At 38.8% G+C, this 23,458-nt stretch overlaps 1 protein-coding gene across 1 annotated transcript in view; it reads left to right on the top strand.

The window, feature by feature from the left end:
• The window catches only part of ITGA4 (integrin subunit alpha 4), a 78,433-nt gene that overhangs the window by 47,470 nt on the left and 7,505 nt on the right, over window positions 1-23,458 (top strand). The window contains exons 16-21 of the mRNA XM_024561577.4: window positions 5,175-5,324; window positions 7,320-7,396; window positions 19,273-19,423; window positions 20,864-20,959; window positions 21,627-21,706; window positions 22,080-22,169. Of these exons, the coding sequence (XP_024417345.2) occupies window positions 5,175-5,324; window positions 7,320-7,396; window positions 19,273-19,423; window positions 20,864-20,959; window positions 21,627-21,706; window positions 22,080-22,169 (644 nt within the window). The remainder of the gene's footprint in view (window positions 1-5,174; window positions 5,325-7,319; window positions 7,397-19,272; window positions 19,424-20,863; window positions 20,960-21,626; window positions 21,707-22,079; window positions 22,170-23,458) is intronic.

Consider the following 23,458-nt stretch of genomic DNA (forward strand, 5'->3'; position numbering starts at 1 on the left):
GTCACATTCAACCTGCCAGGTGAAAGTGGGTGAACAGTAACGGTTAACCAAGGCCACACTTTGCCAGAGGAGCCGAGCAAACAGATGGGGCAGCGAGTCAAGGGAGTACGCGAGGGAGTGCTCACTGTAAAGTTTAAGGCGGGTGAGGAGAGGGGAGGACATCAAGGGGGTGAGGGACAGAGAAAAAAAGTTAAATTGGAAGTCCCAGTGGGATCAGCAAATTTTTGGAATTGAGTATTAAAAGGAATAAGCTGGAACGATATCATCAATATTACATGCATGTGACAGCCATTAGGGAGCTGAAGTTGAGGAAAAGATTGAATTTTGCTCCTATTCCTGTTCACAATTCCTTGGTTATCTAACATAATGGAAAGTCTTTAAACCCGCTTATATTTACAAAACCTATCACATTTCCTGATGGTAGAGAATGTAGCTATTAAAAAACTCAAATCTCATTATAAAAGTTGGGCTTTATTAAGTCTTTTTCTTTTAACCACACATTCTCTAGTTTCATACTTTGGATCTTGGAATACAGGAGGCATTTTAAACAACCTAGTAAGCATCTGTCACCAGCGTGTACATTTTCCGGTGTGTTATTTTTCTGCGACTGTATGGTCATTTATCTGGTTGGTAAGCACATCAGTTTTCTCAGGTCTACTTAATCTAGTCATTAAAACAGTTATCGCATAGCATTGTTTTATGTGAATAGTCAAAATTTGTTCTTCAAAAAATAGAAAGGAAGCCAGAAATTGTTTTTGTCTTACAGAACTCCATTTTATTTTAGTTGTTTATAATTATGCCAAGCGTTAGTTCTTTGCTATTAGAGCAGTAAAATTAATAGATTTTTCTAAAGCAGAAGCTAGAATTTAGAGTTGAGTTTGTATAAAAGGTTTCTGTGATATAAGAGAAATGTTTTGTTTTTGTACCTTTTACTGTTTTTATCTACTGAAATTCTCTTCTACATCACTTTTTCCTCAATGAAAATGTTTTCCTATCCATGTAAATATATGAGAATGAATTTTTGTCTTTGTTGTGTTCAAATACACAACTTTGTTAGATCTTAGAGATTTCTTTGGACAGCATCTTAGGACCACGGATAATTTTGAGGCTGTTTCAATTTAGAGAAACCCAGCCTACAGTTGGCAGCAGTTTTTAGAAATATTGGAGCAGCCATGGCAGTGAGATGTCCCTTGAGGTTTCTCTCGATGCTGTGTCTTGGACGAACTTGATGGAATCTCTGCATCAAAATATTCACTGATGGTGGAGAAGAGAAATGGTGCTAAATTGGGGTAACTAATGAAGTAACAGGATTCCCTTCCTGCCTATAATATTTTCAATGAAACTTAGAAGAGGTATCTAGCTTAAGTTACCAAACCAGGAAAGCCTAGTGGTATTTAGAGGTCCAATGAGGACAGTGGCCTTAGCATGTTGTGTAATAACCATGAAATCAACTACGTAGTGAATTAGTTCATTCTTTTCTTTCCCTTGGTTTTCCTAATTTCTGGATTTTAAATTTCTGAGATAAAGGAATAATTTTGTTAGATAGCTCTTTGGATGATTTCTAAAACCCATCTTTTCCAGTAATAGCATCAAGATAATGAATATTTGGTTAGTAACTGTATTTTATTTTTATTGTAATTTATATATTTAATGTGCTTATATAAACACATAGTTTAGTAAAGTGCCATTTGCTCCAAAGCAGTTATATTTGAATAACAGCACACTATGGACCAATCCATATATGTTGAAAGTTTAAGTGCAAGTAAGCTATATAACCATAGTGACATGGTCTTCTAGAAGTTAATTGATTACCCCAACATATGTTAATCTTTGTTAGATTGCAAGGTCTTTGAAGACGGGATATTTTCTTTTGCATGTTTGTATTGTTCTTAGAATTAAGATGGGATATTTTCTTTTGCATGTTTGTATTGTTCTTAGAATTAACACATTACATGAGACAGAAAATCGATGAACATTTAATCAATTTATGGATAATGTCTTCTCGATGCTATTTAAAGAAATGTGAAAAGGCATACAACTGTAATTGAATAACAATAAAAATAAAAAAAATTATACAAAAAAAAAAGAAAAGAAATGTGTGGGGGAAAATATGAGCATGTTCTGTTGATATAGTGGTTAGGGCACCTGCCCTGGGGTGTTGTGTTTTCTCAGGAAACTGTGATGCCGGGTGTTGATAGTTCTCCACCTCCTGACCCAAGCTTACTAGATACAGTGATTATAATTGCACATGGTCATGCTGGTTTAGGTTCCAGTCCATGGCTCGGACCTTCTCCCTCCCCAACCTGTTCCCCGCATTGGTACTAGAGGACCATTTCAAAAAACTCAAACCTGATCATATTTCTTGCTCAAAATTCTGTGTAAGAACCTTCCCATTCCCCTCCTTCTTCTGTACTTGTGTGTGCATATATCACACACTCATCTCCCACACTGTATGTATGGATTTGTGGGGTATAGACTGTGCTAATAGTCAGTAATAGGTGCTGACTTTCAGTTTTATGTCCCTAAAGCCTGCCTTGTACACAGTAGATCCATGAATAGATACCGTCAAATGTTTATACCTCAATATCATTTTTCATTCATTAATATTTTACAAATATTTCTTGCTCCACCCTTTAAATTCCTTCACTACACAAGTACAATAGGAGTCATGGGCCTATAGCTTAGTTAGTTGGCCATAAATACAAATTTTCATGAAAGTCAGACAAGAAGGCAGACTTTGTATAATTTCAGGCATGTGCTTATTTGCATACTGTGGGTGTCCTATGTTATGTAATTGTCCATAAAATTGTGGCATGGGATCTTCATTATTTTTAATATAAATAGCACATGCCCATACAAATTAAAAATTTTAAGCAAATCTACTTTTTTCCTCCCAAATACTTAATTAGTCACTTTAAGACATTTTTTGATTTTCTAGCATTTGTCCTTAGGTGGAGCTGTTAAAGTTAAATAAGTGTGAATATCTGTCAAGTACAGTGCTTGCAAGAGTGCACGTACATTCTATATACTGTGAGAAAAGCATAATTAATAGCTAATTAGGATAATGAAAGTAATATACACCAGATGTAGAAAAGACCTTGTGGAAAATTAGTATGAATTAGATAACATGTGATTTGGTCAAAGCAAGCTTGTTGAGAAGAATTAAAACAGTGGACATGTGGAGGGACGATCAGTGGCTGTCTAGCTCCCACACCTAGGGGATAATTTAATCAAGTTTGCTATTGTAATACTCGGGGCTTCAAGCTGTTCCATTTTCACAAGTTGATAACTTGGGATTTGGGCCTTGATTTGCAGCATTCCTATATGGTCAAGTTTCTGTAGTGAGATGACCACTTATCAAGTAATTTAACACAAGCGCCTCCATGTACAAGATTGGAAAAGTAGTAAGAGATCTTGAGTACTGTGGTTCATGCTCCAAATCTTCCAGGACCCCCTTAATTAATACAAGTTATGTAACTCATTTTCTTTTTAATGTTCACTGGCTGGCAGCAGTCTAATTTTCTTTTTCTTTTAATTCATTCCAAATGTTTACCAGAATTTCTTATTATAAGACACTGAAATTCAGTAATTCCTTGTTGGCTCATATAGCTACATTTTGAAAGCAATATGCACATAATAATGTCTTACATCTATTGAGACCTTAATAAGTGGCAGACATTGTACTGTTTTATGTACATTGTACCGTTTTATGTGCATTGTACCATTGAATCTTCACAGCAATACAGTGTAGGTATCGTCATTATCATTATTCTCCTTTTCAGCGGAGGTAGCCGAACCACAGATAACTAAGTGATTTCCCTAAGGTTACAGAGGTAGTGGGTGATGAGCCTGAGGTTGGAACCCCAGTAGTCTCCCTCCAGACCACTTGCTTTTCACCTCCGCATGCATGTATTGATAATGTTGTGCCTGATGCGAAAGAAGAAATATAACATCTATTTTTATAGTTACTTAAAGACATAGAATAGATGTAGTCCTTTGTGTGACATATGCCTTTATTTTACTTCATTGATGGTATCAAGTTACTGCAGCTATAGGTAGCACAGCAATAATCTGTACAACAGGTACTTTTTCTATCCATTAGAGATTATTAGTTTTGGGTTTTTTCCCTTTTACACAGTAATGTTTAAGCCATATTCCAATCCTGAGGTGTCTGTAGGTAAATAGAAACCTGGCTCACTGGCATTACTAGTAGGAGGCCTGTCAATTACAGATAAAAATTAAAGGAGGAAAAATTGGGACAAGTGTAATAGAATAAACAAGAATAAAAAGTAAAAAAAATTAAGATGTTAAATCTAAAAAAATGTCATACTGAGTGTGATGGATTCTGAATGGGCTACAGTTTCTGTGTAATTGATAAATAAATCCAAGAACTCTTTTTTTGTGAAGTATAAAAATAATAAACCTAGAAAAAAGTTATAAAACAACTAGCAAGAAGAGCCAGTAAATAAATTTTATCCTATTTAGGATAAAATATTCAATATACAAAATGAATAACTTTGCTATATACTATTTATAACCTGTTAGAAAATATAATTGGAAGAGGTCCATAAAGGATATGTTTTATAATATACATGAAATCAAATGAATCAAATTGTATCAAAATGTAATAAAAGATTGACTATGGTTGGGGGCAGGGGAGAGAAAGCAACAGGGAAAAGGGTGGGACAACTGTAACTGAACAACAATAATAAAAAATAATAAGAAAATGAATAAATTGAGAGATTATATTTCTATAACTCTACTAGAGGGAAATATTAAATAGAATAAAATGTTCATTAGTCCTTTGAAATGATTTACAGTGAATTTATAGTGAAGAATGCTTATGTTACAATGTCAAGTTATAAAAAAAGCGTGCATGGAAAGTACCATGGATGAAAATATGCCCAACAGTAGACCTTTATATACTACTGGATGGTTATAGTTTTTCAATTTTTATGCTACTTTTGTGTTGTTTCCTAAAAACATGAATGTTTTCATAATGTGAAAAAAATACACACATTTACTTAATAAAAATAATTTAGATTAAAATGCAAGAATTTTTTTTACTTCCACGTGTCCTGTTGGACCTTATGCAGGAAAGGAGGAGCTCTCTGTATTTTTAAACTTACATGCTGCTTTTTATTTTTAACTCATATGGTTTTAAATTTCCTTAGAAAGATGTGCGAGACATCCTCACCCCAATTCAGATTGAAGCTGCTTACCACCTTGGGCATCATTACATCAATAAACGAAGAGCAGAGGAATTCCCACCACTTCAGCCAATTCTTCAGCAGAAGAAAGAAAAAAACAGAATTGAAAAAACAGTAGGAATATTTTCTTTTATTCAAAAATTGTGACATGTAACTACAAAACTGTTTTTTGAGATATTGCATAATTCTGGGGAAATGAACTCTAATTCTTTTTAATTTTATGAATTTTTTTATATAAAATATTTATGGTGTCTTGTTTTTTATTTGTCTGTATTCTCTTTAGGATAGTGAGCTGAATATTTAAAAATATGCTGTAGTCATAGCAGTGGTTTCCCATATAACACAACATGTTACTTTTCTCGATGCCCTGCCAGTGAAGAAAGTACATTACTAGAGAGCCCTCATAATGGAAGTGAGTTGCATTCATGAGTCAGTTACTCAGAGTCCTCATGCATGGTCAGTGTATCTTTCCTTTCTCATTTTCTGTCTCTTCTTCTCTCGTTTTTGTCTTCCTCTCGCTCCCCCCACCCACGATTCACTTATGTCTTGTTAGTCAAATTCCCTTGCTGGGTTTTACTCACTTATAAACATGTATTTATAAACATGTTCATAAATGTTTTACTCATTTATAAACATGTATACTGTTACCCAACAGTTTCTCTTTTTAAATTTAACCATATGCTTCCCAGCCTCATGCCAGGACTTAACTGCATTTTGAGGGAGATCCTGCATTCTGCCCGTGAACTGCTTTGTCCAGTTTATCCCAAAATGTATCAGTTTCCTTGACAGTGTGTTTATTTCTGGGGGTCCAGTTGTTCAGAACTTTTCTGTCCAACAGCACAAAGACCATAGTCAACAGCATGTTTTGGGGTATGATGAAAGCATTCATTAAAATGTTTGCCAATGGCACACAGAATGTGAAAGATAAAAAGGACATTTAAAGGTCTAGTTCATATCCTGTCCCAACAAAACTGCCCCTAAGTCACTTTAAGATATTTGAGTTTATAATCAACACTGTCTCATCTACAACATTGGGTTGAATAAAGATAATGACTTATGAGCAAATTTTCTTTATACCCATATATAAAAATATTTATGGAAGTCAGTATTTTTCATTCTTCTGTTTAACTCAACTTTTCAAGATCAACTTTTTTAAATGTCTTTTATTGTAAGTACTCAAGCCAAAACCTAAGCAATTGGTAGTTAAATTAAAATAATTCACATTTTCACTCTTAGAACAACCTATTCTACAAGTAAGAACAGAAAGAAGAGTGGTAGAAAAACTCCTGTTTACCTAGTCATTTAGAAGATTTCCGCTTCCCTTCTGCTGCCCCAGGTGCAGGCAGTCCGATCTGACAAGCACTTTGACAACCTGCATTTGTTTGCCGTTTTACGTACCTGGCTCCTTCTCTCCTTTCAAGATTCCTTTCTTTCCTGCATCTCATAGTTCTTCACCTTCACCATTCATTTTTCTCTCCATCTTGTTTTCTTTGCCCAGCCTCTGACTCAGGTCTCTTACATACCTTGTCGTGTGTCTGGATCCTGTTAAAATGCTCAGAGGTAAATACAGTCTGGAACCTCTGAGAGTCTATCATTTAAGTTTGTTCAATGTGTTCTTAAGGTGACATTTCTAAATTTCTACAACTTGTTATTTTCAACAAATATGAGACCGCTGTCTTTCTCTCTGCAAAATTAAGTGCCGTGCTTGTGTGCAATAAGTGGGATCAGAGCAGCAGAAAATTGAGAGGAACCGGGCTCAGACCATCCTGGCAGCACGAGATTTAAATGCTTACATAGGTCACTATTGTAGTTCGCTTAAAATTGTTTTACAACTATTATGGAAGGGAAAAAATCATTTTCCCACCTAACAAATTTAGGCTTTAAATTTGCCTATTAGAAGAAATTAGTACTTTTAGCCCTGTAATTATTTGTTATTTAAGCCTACTAACCAACTCTCACACTGAATTCTTCAAAAAGAGATAAAACAAGGAGTTACCATTTGATTTATTAATTTTATTTTTCTAATGTATCAAGATGTCATAGTCTTTAAAAAACAAATACACCTACTGATCGAACTAAAAATAAAACACTGTCATATTTTATTTCCAGATAAACTTTGCAAGGTTTTGTGCCCATGAAAACTGTTCTGCTGATTTACAGGTTTCTGCGAAATTTGGGTTTTTGAAGTAAGTGTAGTTCACTCTTTGTTACTCATCAACATGGGATAATGGGTGTGCATGTGAGTTTCAGAGAGAAGAGGACTGAGAACTGACGCTTGGGGGTTAGCAGCATTTAAAGAACAGAGAACGGACAACATTCTCCTGAGAGAGATTAAGTGATCTGTTCGTCAGTCACATAAGTATGCACTTAAAGGTTACCACTTTTCGAAGGAAGGAGAATATGAGCCCCAATGCTTTATGAAGCACGTTTTCATCACTTGGTGGTAGCTGAGAAGATATCTCAGTATTTAACTGGCCTTGGTCATCATCGTTAGAACTGTACTTGTGTTTCAGACATTTGTCAGTGCCTCTTGATAGAGTTGGGATGGCAAAATGAGCTAGCCTTCACTACATCAAGCTTAGTTTGTCACCCAGAAAAATGGCCACATCATTCAGACTGATGTCTAAAACAAAGAAATTCCTGAACATTTGTGACACACTTGAAAGAGAACTAAACCACCTTGTTCTTCCAAATTCACAGAAGGGGAAGCGGTTGAAAGAAAACATATGCAACGTGCTTAGAAAATTGCCTGGCATATAGTGAACACTAGATAAATGTGGATTGCTGTTATTATTTTATTATGGGAGATAAACCATGGTAATTTTGTCATGTCTAGATCCCCTAGATTGAAATCGTTTTGCATATCAGAGGGAAGGTGTGGACATGAGGACTAGAGGGATGGAATGCCCAGTTCAGGTTTTGGGATGACTGTGTATGGGAAATGGAAGAGGGGAAGGAGGCATCAGTGATGGGGCAGGAAAATGGGAAACTTTATTGCAAGTAAGTCTATAAAGGAAGCACGTTTAAATTGGGGCATGTTGAATTTGGTGGGACTTCTGTATGCCGCTGTCCAAGTGAAAACCTAGATCAGGATTACTGTGTAATCCCTGTACGGTGAAATGTGCATTTCACAGAGAAAAGAACTAAAGATTAACACATAGGGGGTACAGTTTTATTTAAAGAGCTTAAGAAAAGTAGGGAGTCCCTTTAGGAGGCTGAAAAGAACTAAGAGGGGAACTGAGTGCACTGTGAAATGACCAATATAAAAAAGAGAGGCTTCATATTGTAAGACTTTGTAGAGAAACAAGGTGTAAAGGCTGAGGAAAGGTCATGGGAGTTGGCACTGAAAATGTGACTTGTGGGTAAAAGAAGGATGGCAGTGGCAAATTTTAGTATAGAGGTTTCAGTGCAGTAGTAGCTGAATGACAGCGTAAGTGCTTAAGGGAAGGAAATATACTGGGAACAAGTGGATTTGTCACATGTCATTTATTTAATAATGCAAAGGCAGGGAAAAGAATGAATTGGAGAGAAAATTTTTCTACTTATATCCAGGCGGCATGTTTCGTCCCTCTTTGAACCATCCTCTGAAGCAGTTGACAGCTCCTCACTCCCTCTTTTGTGTGTCTTTTGCTTTGATTTTCATGGTCCTACCCCTTTTTCTTTCTGCAGCCCCTCTTTCTTGATTGTCTTTGGAGGATCCTTGATTTTGGCTCTGTTGATGCCCCAAGAGGTTTTCTCATCCCTTTCTCATACTCCCATATTTTTTGGATAATTTTGCCTACAAATTTGACCTCACCTGGCCTGCCTATACCGCCAGTGCCCAAACCAGTATCTCTGAGTTCCACACCCACACCCTGTTGTCTATTGGACCTGTCCTCTTGGCACCCGGTCACTCTCCACCAGTGATGTCACAATGACTAGTTTCCAAAACCAACCACCTGGAGCTCAGTCTGCATTCTTCTGCCTTTCTTTCTTTCTTTCTTTCTTTTTTTTTTTTTTTTTTTTTGGTTTTTGTTTTTATTTATTTTTTAAAGTGTATTTTATTGACTATGCTATTACAGTTTTCCCAATTTTCCCCCTTTATCCCCTCTCCACCCTGCACCCCCCTACCCTCCAGCATTCCTCCCCCCTTAGTTCATGACCATGGGTTGTACATATAAGTTGAGTCCCGTCTCCCATCCCATTTTGTATCTCTCCCCATCTACCTTATGCTTACTGACCTTGCTTCTTTTTCCCTGTACCTTTCCCCCTATTCCTCCCTTCCCCCTCCCCACTGAAATCCCTCCATGTGATATCCATTTCTCTGATTCTGTTCCTGTTCTGGCTGTTTTTTTAGTTTTTGTTTTCATTGTTTTTCTTTTCTTTTAGGTTCATTTGTTGATAGTTGTGAGTTTGTTGTCATTTTACTGTTCATATTTCTGATCTTCTTTTTCTTAGATAAGTCCTTTTAACATTTCATATAATAATGGCTTGGTGATAATGAACTCCCTTAATTTGACCTTATCTGGGAAGCACTTTATGTGCCCTTCCATTCTAAATGAAAGCTTTGTTGGATAGAGCAATCTTGGATGTAGGTCCTTGCCTTTCACGACTTCAAATACTTCTTTCCAGCCCCCTCTTGCCTGAAAGGTTTCTTTTGAGAAATCAGCTGATAGCCTTATGGGCACCTCTTTGTAGGTAACTCTCTCCTTTCTCTTGCTGCTTTTAAGATTCTCTCTTTGTCTTTAATCTTAGGTAACTTAATGATGATGTGCCTTGGTGTGTTCCTCTTTGGGTCCAACTTCTTTGGGACTCTCTGGGCTTCCTGTACTTCTGGGAAGTCTATTTCCTTTGCCAAATTGGGGAAGTTTTCCATCATTATTTGTTCAAATAAGTTTTCAATTTCTTGCTGTTGTTCTTCTCCTTCTGGCACCCCTATAGTTCAGATATTGGAACGTTTCAAGTTGTCCCAGAGGTTCAAAAGTCTCTCATTTTTTCTGAGTTCCTGTTTATTCATTCTGTTCTGGTTGGATGTTTATTTCTTCCTTTTGTTCCAAATCACTGATTTGAGTCCTGGCTTCCTTCCTGTCACTGTTGGTTCTCTGAATATTTTAATTTATTTCATTTTGGGTATCTTTCATGTGTTCTCTCATTTTCAACTATGCTCAGTCAGTTCTGTGAACATTTTGATTACCAGGGCTTTACATTCTCCATCAGAAAGGTTGGCTATCTCCTCATCACTTAGCTGTCTGAGGTTTTGCTCTGTTCTTTCATTTGGGCCATATTTCTTTGTCTTGGCACAGCCGATAGGTTGTAAGGGGGTGGGGCCTTAGGTATTGACCCGGGCAGGGCAACCCTCTTTGCTGAGCTGTGAGGGAGGGGCCAGAGAGGGAACAGTAGAGCTCCCCTGCTTGTCTCTAGTGCACTTGCCAACAGACTCTTGTATGAGGCTGGTAGTACCTCCCACCTTGGCAATCACCATAGTCCACAGTCAGCTCTGAGTCTCAGTTTCCGGTTCAGCCAGCCCTGCTGACGTGGCCTGCTGCCTCACCGCAGGTTCTCTCTGTCCACCGCCTTACCGGTTTGGTTGGTCTGGTTGACTGTTTCTTTAATTCCTTGGTTGTCGCAGTTTTATGCAGTTTGACTTTCTGGCGCTTCTGGTTGTTTATTGATTTTAGATTGGTTGTTAATCCTCCTTTTGGTTGTACAAGGAAGCAAAGGGTTTCTACCTACACCTCCATCTTGTCCATAACTCTCTCTTCTGCCTTTTTTATCCCTGACATTCAATAAATTACTAAGTTCTACAGTATTACCACCTAAATATATATATTTTTTCGTCCACCATAATTCCCTGTCTCTACCACTATTGCTCTAAACCAGGCACCCTTTATGCTACATAGATCACCAGGCTTTTCAGCTTTCTGGGCTACTGGCCTCTTACTTTGCATTCTAATTCCTCCACCATGCTATTTCCAGAAGGAGCTTTCTCACATGCACCTCCGATAACAGCACTTGAACGGCTCACTGTAACCTTAAACTCTGAACTCCTTAGCATCCTTTCTCACCAGTTCCATTGATGGCAGACTACTTATAGTTGCTTGGCCACATCACGCTTTCCTAAGCCTCTCTATTGTTTCACTTCTTGATTTCACTTCTCCAACTTATCTACTTGATTAACTTTTATTTATCTCATAAATGTCAGCTGTTTCCTAGGTGAAGCCCCTTTTGACTCCAGGCACGTAACCCTCTGGCCTCCTGTACCCCTCAGCCCGCTGCACTTGCACTCACTACCATTCTCACCTGTCTCCACACCACCCTGTGAGCTGCTTCAAGGCAGGGTCCTGTCTTTTCATTCGTGTGTTGCCAGTGCCTAAAACAACGGCTGCCACACTGGGTGATGAATGGATGTCTGCTGAGGCTGGAACAAGTTTCTAGAGAAAACAGCATATAATGGGATTGGACTCAGGTGGAGGAGTTAGCCTTCGAAAGAAATTAAAATGGCCCTGCATCTTGAGCTAAGCAGCTATGAAAAGATGTTTGACATTGGTTAAGAAACACAGTGTGGAAGGAAATAAAATGTAGAGAATTCATGGATAGCCAGGATATAAAAGCAGGCTCATATTTGGAAAGTGAGGGCCTTTAGGATGAGTTTGGGAACTTGAAAGGCATGGGGAAAGATTCTCAATAGTTGTTATGATGAATGGGATAGGAAGTCAACTAGGAATGAGTAAAAAGGTTGACAAACAGCGCTGAGTACCCCGCTGGGTGGGACCACATATGGCAGAGAATAAATTAATTCTTTTCACTTAGGCAATGCCAGGATAGCCTTGAGCATCCACTGTTGAGGGCCAAGAAGCCCTAACCTATTTGATTAATAATTGGATTTTAGCCTTAAATTATCCAGATTGGCTGCTCAGCTAGTCCAAACAGTGACTGCTAACTATTTTGTATCCCAGCCAGTAATGTGGTGCCTTTGTTGCTATGCTAGTTGCAAAGTTTATAACCTTCCCATTTGTGTATTTATTTTCTATCTAAAATGCTTAGTTTTCCTGGTGGTTTTGCTGTCATAGGCCTTTGACATGTAGAGGTATGTGAGGGAAAGCTTATCTAAGCTAAAAATAAGTAGTATTCTTATTTTCTTAAATCAGAAATCCCCTCTGTCACCTTGGTCATCTTTCATTGCAGTCCCTCTGGCCTGTGAGAAAACGGAACATCGAAATTGGTACAAAAATATTAGTAAGAATGCTTCTTTTTTGAATAATGAAAATACATCTTGAATTAAGATATTGAATTATATAATTGAATTATTATTTTTCTTCCTTACATATTTTCTTGCAGTAAGCTATTACATTATCTGGTTTGCATTTTTAATTTCAAGTGATACTATTTCTTGTCATCTAAATATAAGTCCATTGTGATTCTAAATGGCAGGCAACTGAGGGTAAGGCAGGGTTTCTCAGCGTGTGGCCTCTGAGTCAGTTTCATGAGAATCACCTGGAATGCTTGATAGAAATGCAGGTTCCTAGGCTCCAGACTATCCAAACTGGAAGCTGTGGGGACCAGGCCAGAAGTGTTTATTATTAACAGGTCTCCCAGGGTTTCTTATTGCACTGAAATCTGAGAACAAATGTGGTAGTGGTTAAGAGTTTCAGACTTGAAGTGAAACTAACCTGGTTCAGGTTTTGTATCTGCCCTTTACTATCTGCATGACCTTTTTAGAGAAACCTTTTAACTCCTGTAAACCCCTTTGTCATTGATAAGGAGGTAAAATAGTACCTACTTTATAAAAGATGTTTTAAAGGTAAAATGTGATAATGCAGGCCGAGGGCAGAGCACAAAACCTACACATGAAGCCCTGATAAAAGTTGTTATTTTGATAAATTATGGTTGGGATATTTATAGATTATGGTTAAAAAAAAACAACCTTTTTGGTTTGGCCATAAAATGAAATGTCGCCAATGAATCCTGAACACTTTCTGTGTGTGTACTAGTTATTTGTCCAGAGTCTGCCTCTTTACATCCCCAAATGCTGCCGCCCATGACCGGCCCCAGGCCTGAGTTTCCTGAGGTCCGAAGCAGCAGGAGTGCCAGTGTAAAATGTAAGCCCCACCTCTCTTGCATCAGTTTGGGAAGTTACAGGTGATTTCTACTTGGGAAATGGTAGCTTATTTTAGGAATTCTCTAATGAGCACTCTTCTAATCAATTTTTTCAGCCCACAGTGAAGGATTCTGACAGAGTGCTTTGCATTTTTAGTAGATTATACTCTGTCAGACAAATATATGCCTGTCTCACATAGGTGTCCGCTCTCTTCTCTGTAATAATAGGCAAATTGTGACCATATGTTCTAGTATTCTCTCACCCATAACTCCACTGGAGCTAATGGTATTTATGTGCCCAGAGCTACAAACCTGCTTTAGGTAAATGCATTCCCTCAATTAAGAGCATGAGTTTCTGAAGACGGCAATTTAATGCACTGCCGAAAGCAAGCTAAACAGTGCTGATGCGCTCTGTCGCATGTTTTCATTAAGTTGAGGTTTTCTTCTGAATTTCTATGTTCTCAGGAGAATAAATCATATTCCAATGAACTTACACTGCAAAATGAAGGTAAATAAATATGACTTTATCAAGATTGCAAATATAAGAGCAGGTGTTAGTCATTACACAGGTAGTTTGAAATCTAGTTCTTCTGTGATGCTCCCAGGGTAGGAGATGATGTAGGCTTCTCCCGAACAATTGCTTTCACATCAGTTAGGAATGCCTTTAACTGCAAGTAACAGAATACCTGACTAATAGTGGCTCAAACAATAATGGGATTTAATTATTTAGCATACTATGCAGTCTGTAGGAGGTGGTAGCAGGTTTAGTGAGCACCTACCAAAATCTTTCCAGTTCTCTTGGCTTTTCCCTCATGGTCACTAGACGGCCACAGCAGCACCAGGGTTCCCAGCCAAAAAAAAAGAAAGGGTAGGGGGCAAGAGCAAAATTCTGTGTCCTCCTGAGGCTGCCTCTCCAGGAAGGGCAACACCTAGCAGACTTCTTATGCTAATTAACCAGACCCGTATCACACACTCACCCCCAAACACAGCATGGCTGAAGAATGGATGCAGTCTTTGTGATCATATTAGATCAGTTAGAGTCCATTTCCTGAGCTGGGGCCTTGTCTTCTGCAGTATCAGGGAAATGCTGCCTACAGCTTCATTCCGTGGTTCTGTTAGCAGCTCAAAAGGGCAACCTCTGTTGCATAGACAGCAAGTAATTGTCAGCATTGGCCATTATACTGACAGCCCTTAAAAGGGCTAGCCTAACAAAATGGTCCGTTTTAAAAATGCAGGTAGTAGGGATACAGGGGCTGGGTAAAAGTAGGTTTACAGTTAGTTGTTCGTGTAGCTAAAGACATGCCGGTTATGATTATTACAGTAGCTCTATTAACTCTGTGTTTTGTGTACTCACAACTGTAAACCTACTTTTGCCCACCCTGTGTGCCTCACTGATCACACAGAGATTGGGGAAGATGAATTATAGACCTTGTACCCTAAAATATGCTATTTCCCAGTCCAACCTTCCAATCTGTGTTCTACTATACTCTTCTAGACTTCAGTGAGTTTGCCTTTGTTCAATAAAATCTTCTATGTCAGATAACTGATGTATTCCAATAGACAAGAATTTTCTGGTATTTTTCCCCCCTTGAAGCCAGTAGTGGAAAAAAAACAAATAATTGATCTGGGCTTGCAGACCGCTTGCTGCAGGCTACATTTTGTCAAATAAGTGACTCACGTATCTTGACACAGGTACATATCAGCTTACGTTATATTTTATTCTGGCATCTTTTTAAAAAGTCAGCTGTGAAGTACTAATTCATATTATCAAGGCAAAGTACATTCCTTATACTGAGACTTGGGGAGCATTTCTTGCAAAATAAAACAGTATCATTCATTCAAGAAAGACATAGAGCCGTGGTGCAAAAATACATCATTTTTCTATTTTTTTCTTCTTTCCCTTATTAAGTTATGATTCTGTATGTACCCCGTACCTTGACTTGTTTAAGTTGCGTGGACTCTAGGCTGTTTTGTAAATCTCAAGTCTGCATTATGCATGCTTTAATGAAGAATGAACTACGATTCCTGGGGAAAGCTCTGGTCCAGCCTTGTCGTACTTCCAGATGTGCACCTGGTCCTTTATTATGTCTCCCACAACCAGCCAGTGGGTATCTTTCTGGTGGCACCCTGTTAATGAATCAAGATAGATTAAGATGTATGTGTTTTTTAAAAGAGGAGAATTGTAATTATGATTATGTGGCACAGTAGGTTAAAAATGGAAAATAAACCAGGAGCCTAGCTGCTGAAATGTGAACATTGTGTTTCCCTTTAATTTGCTGTTGTCTTGGAACCTGGCTGTTTATGCGATGCTTTCACCTTCTGTTGCTTGTCTAAGTGCCAACTTCTTTCCCAAAGGTGTTCAGTGACTAATGCTTTGGTTATATGCCAGAATATTTTATAAATGTCTGTTTCTAGGCAGCTCTTCTACAAGTCTTAATTAAGCTTTAATGTCAAGCTGAAGTTTACTTTTAGAACCTCCTAGGCTCCTTTCGTTGTAACGTGATTATGGAACAGTAGGGAGAACACAGGACGGCTATGTTCCTGCACGTTTCTTTTCTGCGTTTCACATGGTGCCACCAAGCAGGTGCATACTTATGTGACACAGAGCTTTACAACACGGGAATGAGTACATCACAGCCATTCCCTAAAGCTGGATTAAAATTTTCCACCCTGAAAGGATAGCCATGGTTGAGTGACTGCCCTGTTAGTTATTACATATCCTTCCTGAAACATCCGACTTCTCAGACCCAGGGATCAGACGTTAGAGAGGCTACATATGGACATGTTCTTCATTCCTTTCTCTTTGATGTCTCAGGCACCAAGCAAGGGATTATGAGGACAGGAGAATCATTTTCTGTAATTTTGTAGCCTAAGCTGTTTGAAGTGAGCCTCTATTGTCGGAATAATATAGAATAGATTTTAAGTAGAGTAACATTATTTTGTATGCTTATTTTGAAACCAGTGAAACGTATCCATCAGATTGCTCTATGGCAGAAGCTGGCAACCTTTGTCCATAAAGGAACAGACAGTGAATATTTCAGGCTTTGTGGGGCAGCCATCTCTCTCAGCTACTCAACTCTCTGGTGTCCGCATGTGAAAGCAGCCACAGGTGAAGGAGCGTGGCTGCATTGCATTAAACCTTTACGTGTAAAACCAGGCAGAGGTCAGAACTGGGCCTTCAGGCATCAATCAGCATTTGAACCCCTGCCCTGCGGTACGCTTGCTTTTTATATGACAATTCTGTCATACTTCTTTATTTTTGGTTATTTAAATATAGTTCTTTATAGCTATACTGTTATTAAAATAAAGTTTGTTAGTGTAATTTAAGCTGGTTGCTAAAATGAGCCAAATTTAAGAGATTTTAAGGAATTCATCCTGGGTTAAAAAACCATAAGGGTCTGCTAATAGGCAGTCCCAACAGAATTACATCTACTTGTATTGACAATGGCTGGACTTTTCCCAGACAGACCTCATATATATTTTTGAACACTAACTGTGTTGGTAGGGCCTGGGAAAACAGGATAATCGTGACCCAACATCTTTTCTCCAGAACTAGTGATAAGAAACACCATGCAATGTGAAAATGTTGTATTACCGGGGCAGGACGGGGGTGCCCAGTGTGCTTGGTTAGAGAGAAGCTATACCTCACACTGCTAGGGGGCTGCTAGGTGAAGGGCGTTGGCAGTGAGTATTAGGTAGAGGAACTCCTGAGATTTGGACAAGTTAGCCAGATACATGAAGAGGGAAGATGTGAAAAGGAGAAGGATAGCTTGACATAAGATACAAAGCACCACGGTGTGTTTGGGTGACTCTGTAGGGAAGTACGCTAAAGCAAAGAGGTGAGTTGGGAGGTGGAAAGCTGGGCAGGGGCCAGCCGCTGAAGGCCTCCCGGGCCGCGCTGATGAGCTGGAAGTCCCTTGCGAATGCACAGGAGGGTGTATTCAGCAGTCATGTGATGGCATCAAGTCTGCTTTCTGGAAAGGGACCTGTTTTATTGTGTGAACCCGGATTGGAGAAGGAGGACTTGAGAAATCAGTCAAGGGTGTAATTCAAGTTAACTAAGGTTCAATTGTGAAATTTTCAGACCATTTTTTAAATTTTATTTTTCAATTACAGTTGACATCGGTATTACATTATATTCACTTCAGGTGTACAGCATAGTGGTTATACAATCATAATTTACAAAGTGATTTCCCCTGATATTTCATTTAAAAAAAACAATGAAATCATATCTTTATTATTAAAAAAAACTTTAATCTTTATGCAGTCAATCTAACTCAGCAGAATAATAGAAAAGCAAAAGGCAACATGCCTGCCTGTGCTAGTTTCCGGCCAAAATGACCCTGCCCTGGGCTCCCAGAGCCTCCTTTCCTAACCGTTTCCCATGTGTTTACAATGTTTGTTTACACTTTTAAAAGCTTTCCTGTGTAAGCTATACAAGGGTGGGGCTTAAGGAAAGAAAACGTTTTGTGTGTCAGGGAGTCACGGTCACCGGACCGGGGTTATTGTACAGGACTTGTCAGTTATACTCAGTTTGTAACTCACGAGTCTTCAAGTGAGGCTTAAAAACATTTTGAAACTAAACAAATTTTGAAACTTGCTCTTAAATTCTGTCCTTAAATACCCTTTGTCTTAAATTATTTCACAATTATCTATGAAATGCCTACTATGCGTTTAGCATTTCCAGAAATAGTTTATTCAAACACTAATCTTGTACATGGATGTAGGTTAGAATGGTACGGTGTAAACATTATTAAAGAAACGTCCTAACCCCTGAAGTGCTAGGTGCATGTTTTGTTTACCTTGCATCTCCTATTTTGCTTTGGGTCACATCCGTCACTGCTTGACCTACTTTTTCTAAATTCTTGGATGTCTATGAACCACCTGTCTTTGAGGAAAGCTTATAGAATCATGCTGTAACAAAAGTTTTCTTTAGCATTCAGCTCTTGTAACTCTCGTTAATCGAGAGAATGGGCTGTGGAGGTGAAGAGGTTTGCATTTGCTTTGAGACTTCAGAACATTCTAGCTGTGAGGGACCTTGAATAAGTTTTTTAAGCCTCAGGTTCCTCATATATAAATGTGTTCTGAGGATTCCATGGAATGGCATGACCCAAATCTTCACTGAATAGTAGTTATTACTACAGATGAGGTGACTGAGGCTTAAACATGTTAAGTAAGGCCCCCACCCAGGAGAACTGGGGCCAGAGCCGGAACTTGGTATTACACATTAGTCTAGATTTGCAGCAGTCTTCTCTTTCCAGTTCACAGCACGTGAAGCATTTCTTCAATCTGTTAATTTGGTCTCGTTATGGATAGAGGTGACCAGCCTGTCCTAAGAAATGGATTCTACACTAACAGATTTTAGTTGGATTCACTTGCTGGGGATAGCCACACTCACTTCCATCAAAACATCTATTTGGTGGACATACTCTCCATTCTCCTTGTCTTCCAGTTCCCCCCGTTGTCCCCCTATGGTTTGGGCAGCAGGTAGTTCAATGTCTATTCAAAAATAAAGAAAAAGAAAGAAAGGGGGAAGGGTTGTCAGGAACATGTATAAAGGACACATATATAGAACCAAAGGGGGTAGGATCAAGGGTGGGAAGTGGGGATGGCTGGGGGTGGGGGAGTTGGGAGAAAATGGAGACAACTGTACTTGAACAATAAAAAAAAATTTTAAATAAAAAATATTGCAAAATAATGAGGAAAATGTTAAAATTACAGAAGCAAGAGGCAGAAAAGAAGTATAACAGAAAGTGAACTAGTTTAATTATAACTAATTAAAAACCTTTTCTCGGGTTAATAGCTGACCAAATTTATCTGAAATATGGGAAATGGAGCTCTTTTAAAAATAGATTCGCATCTGCTTTTGTGTGGTCCTTTCCCTCTGGTTGTTTTTTTTCAAATTAATATTTTTATGTTTGAGATAAATAAGTGAAGAGAGAGGATTTTTACTTCCCAAACAAAAACTAATATTACTTAATTTTAGGCCACATGAGAATAAAACCTACCTCGCTGTTGGAAGTATGAAGACGCTAACGCTGAACGTGTCCCTGTTTAATGCTGGAGACGACGCGTATGAAACAACCCTGCATGTCGAGCTGCCCGCTGGTCTTTACTTCGTTAAGATTCTAGATCTGGTAAGTACTGAAAACCACACAGCAGGATGCTACATAATGTTTTACTTAATTTTTTAAAAATGTAAATGGTATAGTTCACTTCATCAATTTGAGGTCTAAATATCTGAGGTTCCTCTAGGCTTACCTCTTGGGCCTCTGGTGATTTTAGGACTCCTTCCATGCTCCTGACTGAAACGACAAGTTCCTAGGGATCTGACCGAGATCAAAGAGTCAGCTTCCCACTTGTGAGAAATAATTGTCCAGTTGTTCGTGTGAGCTGCTTGGGCACCATTGCTTTTCTCACTGGTACATCTTTCTGGCGCTTGATGCTGCTCCTTTTGGTCAGGCCCCTGCACAAGCAATGTCAGTTCTCCCTGAACTCTGCATTTGAAGTTCATATACCCAGTCCTGCTCCCAAAGGACCCCCAACATGCTGGAACCAGCAGTCCACATACCCAAAATCCTGGTGCCAACCAGATGGTAGGCAAGTTTCTCCTTCCCTGGAAGGGTCCGAGGCACCTGAGACCTTTTCTTACCACCCTGCCTCGGTCATGAGCACTTAAACCCACCAGTGGGGTAGTGATAAGGTTGCATTTCAAAGGCAAAAGCCTCAACTGCTTTATCCTTTGATGCTCCTCTGTTTCTTAGCAAATTTACCGAGGTCTCATCCGGAAACCATTTCCTCACATGAAGGGCCTTTGACCTCTCACAAAAATCTAGTATTACCTTTTTCGAGCAGGGGTGTCCAATCTTTGGGTGTCTCTGGGCCACACTGGAAGAAGAGTTGTCTTAGGCCACACATTAAATACACAAACACTAATGAAAAGTGATGAGCAAAAAAAGGTTTTAAGTAAATTTACGATTTTGTGTTGGGCCACATTCATAGCCATCCTGGGCCTCATGCGGCCTGCAGGCCATGGGTTGGACACCCCTGTGAGGATTAAAGCCTATTTGAAATAGTAAGAGGGAAAACTCAAATATTCAAGGAAATAGGTCTCTATACAAATACACATAGAGCTGTTTATTTCCCTGAAATATTTGAATACATGTATGTGCATACTATTGTGATTCCAGTTCCTGCAATTACATACCTTCAACGCATTCTCACGCCCCACACGGAAGAGAGATGTGAGGCATAGATGTTATGAATTCCTTGCCTCATGATTTTGCAAGGAGCCAGGCCTTGAATTAAATGGGGGTTACACAAACAGGGACGAAAGGCGCAAGCCCAGAAATTATTCTGTGGAGAATTTACATGAATATTAGAACATGCCTATATGCTTATATACATATTTATATCATTCATTTATATTTCTATTTACTCCAAAAATAGTTGTCTAGGAAAGTAAATTCTTCGGGGATGATGTTTTGTTTTGTTTTTTCCCTTAAATATGGGTTACAAATTTCTTGTTTCCTTTCCTACCTAAACCTTTTTGCTTGTTTATTTTTAAAATGTTTTAGGAAGAGCAGCAAATACACTGTGAAGTAACAGACGGCTCTGGCGCGGTGAAACTGGACTGCAGCGTTGGTTACATATATGTAGATCGTCTCTCTAGGGTGAGCATTTAGCATTTATAATGTTTGTTTACTAGCACGAATATAAAATTTTTCTATTTTTCCTTTGTTTACTCTGCACACAAATACATAATTCATTATTATTATTTTTTGCTTAGAGTAAATAGCTAAGTCGTACAACCCAAACCAACTGGGCTTGAGATCTTTGAGATTGTATTTATCATTCTTGGCAATGTTCACTGTAAAAGGGGGGGGGCACATATTTATGTCAAGATAGGCATGTGAATGTGTCAATCAGAATTCTTCTCTCACCTTCTCCAACACTCTCCTCACCCCAACCACCCCACCCCAGGTGGCCCTATCTGCCAGGCATGTTACCTCTGCTGCACAAAAACGTGTTTCTGGCAAGAGGCCTCACTCAAGTTGTTAAAGCATCTCTAATTTTGTCAGTCTGGACCTGCCCGTTACATTCAGAGGAGGCTTTTTCTCTGAATGTCACTTGTGGAAATGCTGGTGCTTTAGAATTGCCACAAACCCAACGGCTTCCCTGTAGCTCGCTGCCCAAGTGCGGGGTAGCTTATGTTCCAGAACATAGTTTCAAATCTGCATTCCTCAGGGTATAAACTATTAAAAAATTAAAATTTGGATGATAAAAAAATTCATTTTAGATTATTTTTTTAAATGAGCTTTCCTTCTCTGTGGTTTACAGGTAAATGTTAGCTTTCTCCTGGATGCGAGCTCCCTCAGCAGAGCAGAAGAGGACCTCAACATCACAGTGCATGCCACCTGGTACATTTCACTGTGGAAAAAATCATGTCCTAGGGGAAGTAGACCCCTGACATTTTGGAGGGGACCTTGGGGGAACCATGGAGTTGTGTTCCATTGTCTTCAGAAGAAAGCTTCTCTTACGTGATCTAATGAAAAAAAGCCTTTAACCAGCATAGAGGAAAATAACAGTGTAAATAACAAGAGTAAATTTCTGCCAACCCTGTCATAGAAATTTCTTAGTATCATAGCCACTTTTATCCCCACTCCCCGAAAAGCATTATTCGAACCAGCCTCTTGAGTTTATTAGGTATATGTGGTAGATAATTAGTTCTCTCTAAAGATGACTTTTGTGCCCGATGGGCTCTAACAGGGTGTTTTCCCTTTGCTTCTATAGTGAAAATGAAGGGCAAATGGGCCATCAGAAAGGTAACAAAGTGACTTTGGCAGTGCCTCTGAGGTATGACGTCATGCTAAATGCTCACGGGTAAGTAGATATTGATGCCTCTTCTAAAGTTGAGAGCTGATTATAAATCCATTGCTGTGTACATTGTTAGTCAAACACATATTTTTTCAACAAATGTTTTTAAGATTCTGCACTGTTTCTTCCTCTTAACAATGATGTCAGCGTTGTGGTCCCTTGCCCAGCTGTTCATTATTCTAGTCCATTCTATGATTGTCACAGAGACCACATCAAACTAGTGCCCACCTGCAGGAGATGTCTTATGGGAAAGCCTGATAATCCTCCAGTGGGCCATGCCTAGCCTTCCATTCGAACGCAGCGCAGGCCAGGACCCTGGGAGTGGGGCAGTGCACAATTTGCTTGATCATACTCAGTGGCCGTGGCAAGTGTGAAGTTTGAAGAATTATAAGCTTGACCAAATCACTGCACTCTAGAACCTGTGTCTACCTATGTGGCAAAAGGACTCAGCTATGCAAGAGTTGGCTGCAGGGCGTCCGTTTTCTGCTCTTTATACCTGTGACTTACAGTTTCTCACCCACAGCCCGAGAGCCAGTATTTGCTGATTTCTCATAATTTAGTAATTGTTTAGGAGGTTCTGACTCTAATTCAAGGAGCACATTTATGGAGAAGGAATGAAAAAAGTATTAAGAAAACCTTTAATGATTTTATTGGAAATTATTTGGGCTATTGATCTTTGTTGAAAAACACATTTTTAAAGCAATCGAAGATAAATACAGAATAGGCAAATGAGCTCTTCTTGTATCTCTAAGTATAAACCATCCCCAATCATTTTTAACCACCCATAAAGATGGCATATAATTATATAAAAATAAAATATCAGTGTCTGAAGCTAGTGGCATTGAGTATCAAATTTGTGAGAATTAACAAGCCAGGGATAAAGGCAGCCATTCAAGAGTGATGAGGACCTAATAAAAAGTCAGTGGGAAGCAAAGAAAACTAATTGCATGTTTTCTGGTTTTAAATGTGTCCTCCTTGATTTTCCTATAATGATTATCCTCCCTTTTTTTCATTATCCACATCTTATTATTTTGAGCAAGGACTGACCTACAATGATTAAGCTGCCTAATCCACATTTGAATATTTCTAATGTAATGGGTTACCTAATTTGTGTTACCTCATATCAGCTGCCAAATATGAGCAGCTGGTGAAGTCCGGGTTTCCCCAGAGAAGTATTTCTTGAAGTTCACTACTGGCCATACATATGTATGATCCCAGGTGAAAGAGTAACAACTCTGTACTTGAACAAAAACTTTACCATACTTACTGGTATTTGAATTGTTCCCCAGATCTGG

Source organism: Desmodus rotundus, chromosome 2 (assembly GCF_022682495.2).
Source record: "Desmodus rotundus isolate HL8 chromosome 2, HLdesRot8A.1, whole genome shotgun sequence".
Taxonomy (NCBI): domain Eukaryota; kingdom Metazoa; phylum Chordata; class Mammalia; order Chiroptera; family Phyllostomidae; genus Desmodus; species Desmodus rotundus.